This window comes from Corythoichthys intestinalis, chromosome 1, assembly GCF_030265065.1.
Source record: "Corythoichthys intestinalis isolate RoL2023-P3 chromosome 1, ASM3026506v1, whole genome shotgun sequence".
Taxonomy (NCBI): Eukaryota; Metazoa; Chordata; class Actinopteri; order Syngnathiformes; family Syngnathidae; genus Corythoichthys; species Corythoichthys intestinalis.
Window position 1 is genome coordinate 24,155,255 of NC_080395.1, and position 14,907 is coordinate 24,170,161.

Genomic DNA, 14,907 nt, shown 5'->3' on the forward strand with positions numbered 1-14,907 from the left:
TAAGCTCCGCCATTGAGGGAGTACGATCCCGAGGAAAGGGTCAGAGGGAGAGAGACCGACGCTCCATCTACACCACACGGCCTCGCGTTCCTCCTTGGAGTTATAATAGCGTTAATAACCCGAGCAGGCACCGGCAACAGTCTACTGATACTCTCGTCGCCTTCGTGTGCTTTGCAGCCGCGTGTCGCCGCCACCTACGAGGGACAAAATTTCAATAAGTAACGGGGGGTAAAGCGAGGGGAGCTAACGCTAGCTGGCTAGCTGCTCACAGGAGGGAGGGAGGGTGGGGTGGGGGCGGGGGGGATTCTTGCCTACTACTCTCGTTTGATGGATCCGCGAATCGCCTGGTTCCAACCAGAACAACGCGGACCCGCCAACAACCTGTGGATGCAGATTTGGGAGACGACGCAAGGGCTCGGTTACCTTCACGTCAACAACAGCTTCGGTATTCTGAAAGCGAGCCTCAGCGCGGCGTCGGGAGCCGTCCTCCTGGCCGCGGGGACCGGGCCGCCCGAGTCGACCATGACGAGTCCCACCGGGGACGGCGAGGTCTTGGAGAAGCGGGACTTTCTGCCATTGGACACCGGCAACCGCAACCAGCGAGCGGCCCCGGCCAATAACAGGGACCCGGCGGACGGGCACCCCAACAAGAGGAAACGGGACAACAAGGCGAGCACTTTCGGATTCAACTCCAGCTTCCTAAACGGCGGCCCCGGGACGGAGGGCCGCGACGGCTACGCTGGCACGCCGTGGAAAAGCAGGAACTATTCAGAGGGGATCGTAGGGTAAGAGAAACTTTGTTTGTTTGTTTGTTTTGGGGTATTTGCTGAGCCAGATAAAGTTCTTCAAATTAGCTAACAAAGTGAATTGCAGTAATTAGTGGGAACTGAACCAACGTTTGGCATATTAAACCTCTCTGATGGTTCGTTTAATGCTCTAATCTTGGTGATGGGGGGAAACTGCATCTTTCTACTTCATCTCTACTGAATCCTCTTCCTAACACCGACAGTAGCGCGACCTGACAAGAGTGTCTGGTTAATTCAGTGGTAACCCCGATAAAGTTGGAAGGTTTGTTTAGTTGTGTGAAAAATGTTTTGTTTTCTAACCTGGCTACTAGGGTTTTAGGATGTAAGTAAACCTAGGCAATAAATCAATTTTATGAATTGTTTTTTTTTTTTTTCTCTGTCTTGCGATTGTTTGGTAAAAGATTTTTTTTTTTTAGTTTGTTGCTTTGCACTTGTTTGCACTTGCATTTGGGGCTGACAGCACAAGTAGGGAGTGAGAAAAACAATATATTTGTAATTTAAGTTTTGCACCTTATTTACATTACTTTTCTTTAACATTTAACACTTTTTAAAACTTATTTTGAGATTCATCTATCTTTTTGTTCCCATTTTGCTGAAAAACATTCCTAAAATCAAATTTTTGGTGGGGAAAAAAAAAATTTAGTATTGTATTGCCCAGCCATAGGTGTAAGTCATCAGTATCATGATGATATGTTACAATATAGATTTTTTTCGGAATTGATACCAAATTTGCTGGTATTACTATGTCTGCCGTGAGTCGATTTATGGGTCTACAATCAGTTCAGTACAATATTTTGTCTTTACAGTAATTAACACTCCAGGTGTCACAATCTTGATATATCATGATACTTTGTATCTCAGTAGGTTATTGATACGTTCCCGCCACAAATCCATATATTATTATATATTATTTAAAAAATATATGTTACTGTTTATTAAAGGAACCAACTGTTTATTAAAGGAACCAACAGGTTGCTAAGGAAATTTCCCACAACCAAAGTGTCTACTTTAAGAAAGACACTCATTTGTTTACAATGATGCTGCAGTAATATTGTGTTGCTGTATTTATTACAAAAATGTCACACTAAATTATTGTAGTAGTCTGTCAGGAAGACAATCATTTTTTGACAGATTGTCTGCGAAAGTTAAAAAGAAAAACACACATTCTTTAGTATTTCAATTAGAAATAGCTTGTTTTTCTGTTAGATGGTTGTATCGTAGAATATTGTGGATTCATTGCAATTTTTTGGATGGTTTTGTGAATGAATGAAAATATTTTTTTAATGAAACAGTATATCCGCAAGGTTCCAATACTGATCAATGTTTTGCGTTTAGATCGATTTGATCATATCACTATTAACCACTTAATGACGGTGAAGAGACGATATGAAAGGTTCCAATATTGATCAATGTTTTGAGTTTAGGTCGATTTCATCTAAGGATGCAACAATACTCGGTTTTATATTGAACCGTTCGATACGCCCTCTTTGATTCAATACGCAAAAATATTCGATGCAAATGAAAAGCTCCCAAATTGTATTTTCCGCATTTTTTCTTGCGTGTGCTCGCTAATATGCTAATAATAATAGGTGGATCGAAAACTGAGGGCTGTGCTCTGATACATCTCCTCCCCACGAGCAGACCTCCTCCTCTCCTCCCCAAACTGCATGGAGGGCGTATTGAAGCACGCTGCATTTGTTTGTGGCACAGGTAACAGACACGACAATCATGGCCAGCAAGGAAAGACAGAAGTTTGTGGAGGCGGCTTCAGCGTCGTACCGATCCGCTGTGTGGCAGCATTTTGGGTGTGCTGATAGGATATCCCCTCTCGTACACATTTCACAAAGACTGTCTTCCCGGATATTTACAACTAAGTCCGCCAAAACATTGTTACCGACTTGGCTGCTACGAACAACCTTGCTTTGACAACAGACAGCTGGATACGTCGGGTCAACCTCACGGTTACATGATGAACAATGAGTGGCAATTTAAGAGCGCTGTACTTCAAACTCGTCCTGTTTATGAAAATCGATTGTCATATGCCGGACTGACGGTGTTGTGTAGTACTTCTGTGGTGTTTGTTAATTTTTTTTAATGATCCGAGCCTCCGACAACACTCGCACACACACACTAGATATCATCAAGTAGCAAGCCTGAACGATATAGCGTTTAAAGACAGCCATTGCGATGTGCGCATGCGCGATAATCCAATCGCAAGGTCGTGCGATAGTCTCCCCCCCCCCAAATCTACAAACCTTTGTTCTGCTTCATTCGCTCGCACAGCCTCCCTTACCCTCTCTCCCAGCTCTCAGTCACTGCGGCACTTGCTTATTAAAGTTAACGATGGCTTTGATCTGGCCAAAGAAGCCGACTTCACACGGGCAGCAAGCTGTCAATCATCGTTTAACTTGTTAAACAGTTTCTGCAAGGAAGCGCGGGCTGGAATGAATGTGTGTGTCTGTGAGGGGAGAACGTGGAGACGTTCGAGACATATAAAATAAACGCCAGAAGTGATTATGAGGAGTTTGTAATTTCTACATGTCACTCCAAGAGTCACAGCCATGTTAGGTAAACAGAAGCATTTAATAAAGCCAAGCATTTTTCTACTACAGTACTTTATTCTTGTTTAAAAATGATTCGGTGGGACAGTTATGTTTAAAACAGATCATAATTATTTCATTTGAAGTGCTTAAAAATCATTTTTATATATATAATAAATAAAAAAAAATATATGCTTTATATATATATATATTAGAGCTGTCCCGACTAGTAGACGTCATTGATGACGTAAATCCGTCGACGAGCACAACGTTCCGTCGATGGTTAATGAAGGGTTAAAAAAATATCTTCGTGGAAAGTTCAGAATGACGGACGCTCTGTATGCAAGCGGGGAAAGTGGCACAAAGCCAAAAAAGCGCACCAGAGTGTCCAAAACATTGACTTATTTCAAAGAAACAAAGGAGGGTACACTCTTGTGTCCTGTCCCTTCAGTGCCAAGCTTGGCTGCACGTTGGCCATGAATAAACACGTAAAGCGCCGTCATCCAGTTTGTAAGTCCATCTAACTAACTAACGACATGTTTTATTGAAGTTGCTAAGCCTGTCGCGATATGCAATGAGTCCATTTATCGCACGGCAAATATTAATGAGGGCGGTAATTTTCACTGCTGCCTTTTGTCGCTGCGTGCGTGCGTGCTGATGGCATATGAGACTCCAGTTCCTTTCTCTTATCAACACGCTGTAGAATTAAAGTTCAGACATACAAAATAAGAAAACACATCTATCTTAAACAATGCTAAGTTGAAGTTAGCTGTTTAGTGAATGTACTTCCGGTGAACATTTCAAAAATAAAAGCATGTCATGTTCGTCATATAAATAACGATTTCTGGAGTTAATCCCACATACTTCAGAATTCAGATTCTACTCTATGAATACCTTTAAAATGACAGCCTTTATTAAAAATCTGATTTGCAATGAATAATTATTATAATTATTATAATACTATTATATATAGTACTATAATATTAATGCTAGGTGTTTTTTTAAGAATTGTTTTGAATCATGTTGGAAAGGCGAAGTCAGTGTTCTGAATCTGTTTACATTCCATTCTTTTGCACTAGTTAATTCTATCAGCATTTGAACTCATTGTTTAGTTGTGATTTATTATTCTTATTTACGTGTTTATTTGTACGTTAATACACAATTAAAGTGTTCCAAACTATTTTTGTGAATTGATAAGCGTCAACAAAAATTTCATTGCTAAATTAGTAAAAAAAAAATTTTTTTTTTTTGGAATGATTACATTAGTCGACTAATCGTAAAAATAGTCGGCTGACTAATCTGGAGAAAATTAGTCGTTTGGGACAGCCCTAATATATATATGTACATTTTTAAAAATAATACTTTGGGGAAAAAAAGTTAGAAAAAACATGTCTTATATGTATCTCTTTCCAGTTTTAGACCTGAATGAATACACTGAACACACACACACAAAAATGGGGGGGGTATGCTCTACTTTGTGGTTTTTCACTTATCGCGGCGTGTTCTGGTCCCTATTAACCGCGAAAAACTATGGAATACTGTACACTGTGGTCATGATGAGTCATCCAAAGTCTTTCCAAACAGCTATTCAAGTCATCTGGTAAAAAATTCTTTAAAAAAAAGATATATACTTTTTTAAAATATCGCAATATAATTTTGCAATATATCGCAAACCCCAAAAAATCGCAGCAACAGTTTTTTCCAATATCTTTCAGGCCTATCAAGTAGCAAACTAGATGTGCTACGTTAGATCCCCCCCTAGTCCCATGCCATTGGCTACGTGAGGCCAGAGTGATCATGGGACACATAGCCCATATACTACATCTATGAATTAAAAACCGCCATGACTAAATGGAAGTGAAGCAGGCCAAATCAATTCATACCAGTAAATATAGATAATGCTGCAAATATTGTTAATTCAGTACGTGACACAGATGGACTCAGACCACAAATAGGATGATTTGCTCATATTGTAAACCTAGCTGCTAAGAGAGCTGTAGCAATCAACAGTATGTCCTGCCTCACTTTACAAACAGTAGAGATTGTTCTCAGCACTTTTATACAAAATTTCTTCAGATCCGTAAGAAGTAAACACATAAATATTATGCACTAAAATGTATGTTAATGTGATGGCAATGTTATTTTTGCTTGTTAGCAAAATAAAAAAAAACATTGAAAAAAATAACTTGTATTTTTTGTTTTAGAACATTAAATGTGTTGAATCGAATCGGAAATCGTGTCCCTGGTATCGAAAATCGTTCCAAACTGTGACTTAACTGTATCGTTGCATCCCTAATTTCATCATATCGTTAATAACTATTTAACGACGATTAAGGTACGATTTGAATTCTTTGGACAACTTTACAATATTTACTGACATTAGACTCTACCACAATTTGATTTGATACAGGCGCCTTCACTTGGTGTATTTTTACAACCTTAAACAAAACCTGGTCAATTATTTCAAATGGTATCATTTTTACAATTCCATGAGAGTTCTCCTATTTTTACATTTCATTGGAGAATGAGGTTGTTATATTGTGTGCAAAAAAGGATATTGTTCTTAAGCATCTATTACATACAATATATATTCTTCAGTACCCCTCAATCAAGTCTGCACAGAATCAAAAAGTGCAGCAAAAATGACTGAGCACACGAGGATGAGAAAGACAATGATCTGACACTGGCTGACAGCCACCTGTTACGCTCTAGATTGTAACTGGCTAGAAGATTAGCCTCCTGCGATCGCTCAAAATTGTGCTTAAACACAACAATGACAACTCAAAACAGAAAATGTGTGAATTAAGACTAAAACAACAGTATTTATTTTCAAGGCACACTTTTGAGCTCCAAGTGTGAGCCCCCTTGTTGCTTCTTTAGTGAAGTGTTCGTGTGCTGCAATCACACAATAAAAGAAATATCCAACTAGTCCAACTCTTTTGGCTTTTCTGGGCAATGACATCAGCTGTTGTGTCTTCTGAGGGAACAACAATTTCCTCTCCCACTGCAGCGCAACTGAAATGACATATGACCTAGGCTCTAAGCAGGTGCTTAGTTCCCTTATGCCCATGCTTTGATGCACATGAGTACAACATGCACTCAATGTGACTGAGTCCGCCTACTCTACTCCATACTTGACACACATGTCACGTGATCCACCCACTTGTGAACACATGTACGGTACCGTTGTTGTTGTATGTGTAGAGGTCGTATTGCATCAAATCTCACAGGCCTCCAACTTAAAGTGTATGTAAAGCAGGGATGAGCAAAATCCCGATCCAGGTGTCATTTTCTTGTACTAATTTTTTTTTTCTTGACTTTTGTTTAAAACTTGCAATGTGATTCCAAATATGCAGCTGAAACTATGTACTGTAGTATGAAAGAAGTTATACCCTTTTAGGGCAAGTTGCTATATTCGGTAATTGATTAAATAGATTAACCCTGTAAAGACCTGGTCTCCACTGGACGTCCGATTTTGGGTCAATGCCCATGTTTCAGTTATGTTTCAATGACATATACTGTTTTCTTTTTTTTCTTTTTTATGTATAACATTTTCCACACGGTTATAAAAGAATATCAGATGTTTCCCCCTGTTTTTTGTATTAAAAATTCTAAAAAAAAAAAAAAAAAAAAAACAAGACAAATAAAAATCAGTTTAAATTCACTGCCAACTCAGTTATGCAGTATGTATAGTATTTACAGAGTATAGTGCAGAAACGATTAATGGATTAACTCGAGTATTCGATTAGAAAAAAATATTCAAATTAAATTTTGTTGCTTCAAGTATTCGTTTAATTGAAGTGGCATTGTTATGATTTATTTTGAAAGTGTTTGGTCTGCCTCATTTCACATGGCTGAATCCAGCTGCTCCCTGTTAAGACCAACATAAGCTAAGTTTTTGTTTGAGCTAATGTTTTTTAATGCATTTGTAATTTAGTTTATAGGTATATTGCCTGAACCATTTGTTAAAAGCATTCTGAAAAAAAAAAGTTAGCATTCTATAGCATTTAAGCTAGCGGATGTTTGCTATATAAGTTACCCAATTGTTCTTTTGTTGTACTTAGATCCTTATTTATTAAATTTTTATGCCGTTTGAGGCTCAGGTATTTTAATTGTTTATGTTCCTTATCCGATTACTCGATATTCGAACTAACTAGTTCATTGATTCATCGACTACTAAAATAATCGATACCTGCAGCCCGAACAGAGTATGTGTTGGCAGCTATCATTCGTTGCCAGCGTTCCCAGTCACAGCGGATTGTACATCTGGTGCGTTAATGAATTCTATAAGTTAATATTTGGGCCCCTACATAGAACCATAATTAAGGTTATATCACCCAGTCAGTAATCATTATTGGGCTTGTTGGAGATCCTGTAATAGAAACTCACTTTTAATGTACTGCCTCAGGCACATGTAAGTCACATGTACAGTGTATATATAGTAGGACGGTGTAATCTGTCAATGTGCCAAATGCTGCGCTACGTCCTCTTTGTCGACGTAAACTGCAAGCGAGAATGTGTGTGCTCTCGATTGAGAGACAACACATATTGTGGTACCAGCTTACAGTAGGTGCGTGGGAGGTCAAGTTGAAAATAATGGCTTCCCAAAGGAAGTCATGGGAAAAGAAAAATTTGTTGCAGGTTCACAATGTGGCTTTCATGAACGCTTCAGTAGAGTGTCACAAGTTACCAGTTTTTCAAGTGATGACAATAGTTGTTGTAATTTCAGTCATTTATTGTGTACATGTGCATTTCAAGTGACACATACACTGACAGAGTAACCTGTATGTAAAGACAAATGCATAACAAACAGTACCAGCAGTAGGGGTGTGACAATATATCAAAAAGCTGATATATCGCGATAGTTGTTAGCCCAAAAGGTAATCGATGTGCTCCCACCCAAAATTGATAAATCGTTTTAAAAAAGTTTCACTGTTAAAAAAAAAAAAAAAAAAAAAAAAAACATCTCATTTGCATGCAAAATCTTCCATTAGAATAGTTTGTATGTTAGCTCACTAGCTGCCCTTGATGACGCAAAACATCCAATTCATTTTGACTGGAATGGACATCGAGTGCTGTCAATGGGACTGAAACCAGAGCATTCACAGCCAGTCTTTTGTGGGAATTTACAAGTAATTCCTTGTTCATTTTAGGGCATTTACATGTTACTTCTTCTTGATTTTGAGGTACTTCCTTTCCCCTAACCCACAATCAACAGGAAGTTACCTGTAAATGCCCCAAAATCAACAGGACCTGACCCATAAATGCCCCAAAAGCAAAAAGAAGTGACCGAAAATGAACTTGGTGCCTGACGTTGGCTGCCACTGATGGCCATAGATGTCCAATCCGTTTGAAAAGGGAGGGATGGCAGCAAATGATTCGCTGTCATCCCTTTCACTTCAAACGGATTGGACATCTACTAGTGAGAAACTCAAAGCAGAAGGATGAAAATAGCTTGTTTTTCTATTTATTAGTTGTTTTTGGAATATCCTCTAATGATTTCCTGACCCATGTATCGACAATCGTTGTATTGCTGTATCGTGAGATCATCTTCATCGTGAGCCTTGTATCACAAATCATATCGTATCATGAGCTACCCAGAGGTTCCCAGTCCTAACCAACAGCAGTGACAACATGGAGGTTAATAGGTACATTGACAGTGCGAATATGTAGGCTCTGCGCACGTAAAAATGCTTGTATTTGCAGCGTGCATGTGACAATCAAGTATTGATGGAATACGCACTGAACACTAGCATCTACAGTATACAGTATAGCTAGCTCGCTATATCACACTAACCATGTTTGACAACGTTCAAGTATTGATTGACTGTGTGCTGACCATTAGTATTTATAGAACTAACTGGCTATACCTATCTTGTTTCGGGTGTCAAATAAAACAAATAATGAATATTTATTCATCAGTGTAATTGGCAGAATACAGTGCCCTCCATAATTATCGGATTTATAATAATTATGTGTTTTTTAGCTTCTAATATATATTTTTTCTAAATAATATGGGACCTTAATTGAAAAAAAGAGAAAAATCCAACCTTCAATACAAGTGCATTTATTCAGTGGGGAAACAATCCCACATAAAGAAATAATTATTTGACATCAAATAATGTGTGTCACAATTATTAGCACCCCTGGTGTTAATACTTTGTACAACCCCCTTTTCCCAACAAAACAGCATCTAATCTTATCCCATAATGTTTCACAAGATGGGAAAAGACAGAAAGAGGGATCTTCAGCCATTCCTCTTTGCAGAATCTCTCTAAATCACCCAGAGACCTGGGTCCTCTCCTCTGTACTCTCCTCTTCAGCTCACCCCACAGGTTTTCAATGGGGTTGAGGTCTGGGGACTAAGATGGCCATGGGAGGAGCTTGATTTTGTGTCTGGTGAACCATTTCTTTGTAGATTTGGCCATATGTTTCGGGTCATTGTCTTGCTGAAAGACCCAGTGATGACCCATCTTCAGCTTTCGGGCAGAGGGCAACAGATTTTAATTTAAAATGTCCTGGTATTTCAAAGCATTCAGGATGCCATGCACCCTAACAAGGTTCCCAGGGCCTTTGGAAGCGAAACAGCCCCACAGCATCGCTGACCCACCCCCATACTTCACGTTCAAGTTAGGTTTACATTGCATCAATCAGTTTGGAGTTAAAAAGTAAATACGAGCACAGGGGTATCCAACTCCGGTCGTTGAGAGCCCCTATCCAGCTTGTTTTCCATGTTACTCTCCTTTAACAAACATGAATCAAATGATCAGTTCATCTACAGGAGCCTGATAACGATCCTGATTATTTGAGTCAGGTGTGTTGAAGGCGCGAGACATGGAAAACAAGCTGCATAGGGGCTCTCGAGGACCGGAGTTGGATACCCCTGTTCTAGCGCAATCTAACAAGTGGAAATACTTCACCATAAAGAATTAATAATTTGTTTGCTTGGCAAACTGGTTCGTTTTTGCATGTCGCCTCACAAAATAGGGAAGAGCACTCTTTAATTTTCCCCCAATCGAGAACAGAATAGAAAGCCGTTATTTTAAATGTACGTAGTACAAAGAGATTTAAACTGTCGCCATAATGTGCACCACATAAAACAAAATCAAAGTACAATAAGGCTAATAATTAAAAACTAAAGATGTCCCGATCGATCGGGTCCGATCACGTCATTTTCAAAGTATCGGAAGCAGCAAAAAAATATCGGACATGCCTTTTTTTTAATATATATATATTTTATATTTAAATCGTTTTCTAATTGTATTTAACGTTACAGACAAAATGTCTTACACTCATCCAGAGTAGTTTTGGCTTAAAGTAGGGCTATCAAATTTATTGCGTTAATGGCGGTAATTAATTTTTTAAAATTAATCACGTTAAATAATTAACGCATGCGCTGCACGACCCACTCACGCATTGTCACGTTCAATCCATAAAGATGCCGTTTTACCTATAGATAACGCTAAAAGGCAGCGTATAATGAGTAGAGATAATTTTGACAGCCTTTGGAGCCATTTTTTATGTGGCTAAAGCCTTACAGTACCTGTCTTATTAAAAATAACGTGGGAGGCAATGTGGGGAAGAAAGGTAGTAGTTGATCATTTTTTAACACTCTATGTTCTTTCCCAACGCAGAGAAGATATATCAATTGGTGCCCCTACGCAGTCATGGTTGCACTTCCCATCATGCATTTGGGCAGAAGTTAAATGGCTGCAGTATCATTTACTGAAAGCTCAACAAATACACTAGATGGCAATATTTAGTCACAATATACAAAGTCACATTTATCCTTTAAGAATTACAAGTCTTTCTATCCGTGGATCCCTCTCACAGAAAGAATGTCAATAATGTAAATGCCATCTTGAGGATTTATTGTCATAATAAACAAATACAGTACTTATGTACTGTATGTCGAATGTATATATTCGTCCGACTTTTATTCATTTTTTTCCTTAATGCATTGCCAAAATGTATATGATCGGGAAAAATTATCGGGAATGATTGGAATTGAATCAGGAGCAAAAAAAAAAAGCAATCGGATCGGGAAATATCGGGATCGGCAGATACTCAAACTAAAACGATCGGGATCGGGAGCAAAAAAACATGATCGGAACAACCCTATTAAAAACCTAGGTTACAGTGTACAGGTTTTTCATACATTCTATCTACCATGTCAGTCAGGTTATTGCTTTTTCACAGCTTCGGCCACAAAAGCTGCCTGAACAATAACATGGTCGATTTTGCAAAACCAAATTGCTCAGAGATCACAAATATGAATGTGTTTAATATTTTTCCAACAGTAACTTTCCTTATACAATTACTAACAATATTTAAAAAATGTAGCCATAGTGATGGTTAATTTGTATCAAAAAACAAACAAAAATACAAGTGCACGTGATGTGAATTTGGGTGTGGTTTTAGAGTAGCCAAGCCTTTCTTTTGCTGCTTCTCATTGCGTTTCGTAATGCAAAGCATAAATTCGCTTTCTGTGATTTGAGGGTGCAAGCAGTCGTAAATCTGCTACCCATCGCAGCATATGATTTGTGCCCTCATAAGCAGAGGCTACGGTGAAAGTGGGCGTGCGTTTTGAATACATTTTTTCCCCCCGGGGACCGTCTACGCTATATTTGGACATGGGAGACAAAGGCATGTGCTTATTCTCCCTGTCTCGCACTCTCTTTCTCCTTCCTTCCAACTCCAACTCCATTGTCTCACAGTGTTGACATGCTCCACACGGACTTGACTTCCGCAAACCAAAGGCTGAAACCTTAGCCCCTTTTGTAGATGTCCAATCAGAGAGAGTTCCCACCCTCCTATTTTTTTTTTTTTTTTTTTTTAAATTGGTGTAGCTCTCTAGTTTGGCTGCTTTATATGGATTCAGGAAGTCGGGGTAGCCTGGGAGAGCTTCTCACATGAACTGTTCTTTAGTCAGCTGTTGTTGAGAGAGTCCAAATTAAGGAACTTCCAGATGTAAACCCAACTCCCAGTTGTTTTTCCGGGACTGTGAAATTGGATTATCATGTCTCAAAGCAATTTAGGGAGAATGGAAGGCGCTATGATCACTTGATCTAGAACACAGGTGTCAAATTGCGGCCCGGGGACCTGATCTCATCCCTGAAAGTAAATCATGTGCATCAACATCATTTTTCCTGCTAAAATTAAATTGAAATAAATTTCTGTTGTCTTACATGAAAATTTAAGTGCGACAGAAATCAGATTTACAGGGTTTTTTGTTCACACCTAAAATAATTTAGAAGACAAAAAAAAAATAACAAGAAAAAAATTACTTTTTTCATTGTTCAATAAATTAAAATAAAGTAAAAATCAATGCGAGAATTCAAATTAAGAGACTAAAAAATATGAAGACAATTTTGAGCTTAACGAAGTCTCTAAAAGACATCATGATGCAGTCACTTTCTTGAGGCTGCAACAACTAATCGATTAAAATCGATTAATAAATTATTTGCCAACCAATTTGATAATCAATTTTCACTATGAGTAATACCGTTGGGTCCTTGTTTGTGTGTAATGTGAAGCCGCGGGCGCCAGTGATTAGAGCGAGAGAGAGAGAGTTCACTGCTGCAGCTGCAGCTGCTGCAAGTGTCAAGAGTTAGATTGTCTGTTGTGTTGTAAGATCCAGTGCGCCTCCGTCAGGTATGAGAATATGAAGCCAATTGTATTGTTTGTATTCTTTGTTAATGAGACGTTACTACTTAGCATGGAGCGCTAAGCTAGTTAGTGATTATGCTACTTAGTGTTTTAAGTGTCAGTTTGTATTGTGTTCTGGAGAAGCATATTTGCAGTTGAGTTATTGTTAGGTAGTAAAGTTTCATTAATTTTTATAATGAAACCACACACATAAACCCATTCATATAACGGCTTAGAGTCTTCTTTCAACACAATCTCAAACTGTAACTTGTCATACAAGAGTGTGTTTTGAAATTGGATTTGGATTGTATTCATGAACAACAGTTTGATAGAGAAAACTGATTGATTACAGTCTGCCTCCTCATTATTCAATTTAGTTGTTTAGTTTGTATAAAGAAAATAAATGAGTCATTGACACAAAGCTTTGACCGCAAGAAAAAAAGCTTTTTTTATTTGAATGAACAGGATTTTTGTCAGATTTGTGGACTGAGAAATTCTTTTAATGTTTTATACTGAAAACCTTGTGATTAAAGTTATATTAACGTATAAGTTAAACATATTTTATGGACTTAAAACCGTACACTTGTGGACTACAGTTGAAGTTGGGAAGCTGTAATAAAATATTTTTTGAAAGAAATAGTCTTCCATTTTGTCTTCATTGTTACTTACAACATGTTTAAAACAACTTCGTTAAATTGTGAAGGCAATTGAAAAAAGTGACATCCATCTGATTAATTAATTGTTTAACTAATCATCCGATTAATCGATTATCAAAAAAAAGTTAGCTGCAGCCCTACACTTTGTAAATGGGCACAGGGTTGTGGCCATATTTTGCTTTTCTGGTGTGTGTATTAAAAGGGAAAGGCAGTTACACGATTACGGTTTTGATGCTTCAATTTTCTCCGAGTGAAATTGGCTTCCGAGTTCAGAGCCAACGTGCCTACTTGTCATGGCGACAAATGAAACTCTTTGCACTTCAAGTGTGAGGTCGCAGCTCATTGCGACTCTCTCCATCCATACCAGCACGGAAACGTGACTCAGCACTCTCCCGTTATTGCTACCATTAACTTTTACAGTAAAACACGAATGCGCGAGATTCCCATTTCGGGCCTGGAAGCTTGGCTGATGAAATTAATCAGGTGCAGATAACAAAAAAAGTTCCCAGACCTACCCCATTCGTCACTATTGTAACAGAAGCTAGAGTTGTGTCTCTCAGTGGCCAACAATTCGCACCCTTGGATCAGTTTGTGGGTTAAACATTTATGAACCTGCCATCTGTGAGACATTGACACCTCTTTGCTTCTGGTTTATGCTTGTCCTCTTTTTTTGAAGAAGCGCCTAACCATGTTGGGGGGGGGGGGGTTCACCTAGAAGTCGAGGCTAGTGGTGTCATGTGACACTTGCTGGTCTTTGGTTGCAAAGGTTGGTCAAAATAGTGTCATGATGTCTAGGAAGCTGATGTGACAAGAAAGGAATACTCTTAAGACCTTTCCACTGCACTTAGAACCATCCAGCTGTTGACGAACCCATTCAATATGTATGCGATACACGAGTGCAAAGATGGAATACCTCAAACAGAAAAATGTTCTATCTGGGAGCTGCATTGTGGTGACATCAGAAGACCAGTTCAATAGGAGAGGGGGTGTTTTAACAGCAATAGACCAACCAGCAGCAAAAAAAAAAAAAAAAAAAAAAAAGTTTTTTTTTGTTTTTGTTTTTTGTAGTCCAAAATTTCAAATTGGTCATCAGTATTAGCACGTTAGCATGCTTCCTTTTTAAAGCTGTACATTTGAAAGCCAAAAATACAATTCTTGGAAAAAAAACGTTTGGTGGTTTTTAAATAATTCCCGCACAAAACATGACAATTTGTTTAAAATTGTGGTGCCGTGTCATACTTCCTGGTTGCCGATTTT

The 14,907-nt window shown here is 38.5% G+C and overlaps 1 protein-coding gene across 2 annotated transcripts in view; it reads left to right on the forward strand.

Moving 5' to 3' along the window:
• tent4b (terminal nucleotidyltransferase 4B) overlaps positions 1-14,907 on the forward strand; it is a 36,605-nt gene continuing 21,698 nt past the window's right edge. For both annotated transcript variants that reach the window (XM_057831017.1, XM_057831024.1), the window contains exon 1: positions 1-785. In XM_057831017.1, coding sequence (XP_057687000.1) covers positions 328-785 — 458 coding nt within the window. In that variant the 5' untranslated portion in view covers positions 1-327. The remainder of the gene's footprint in view (positions 786-14,907) is intronic.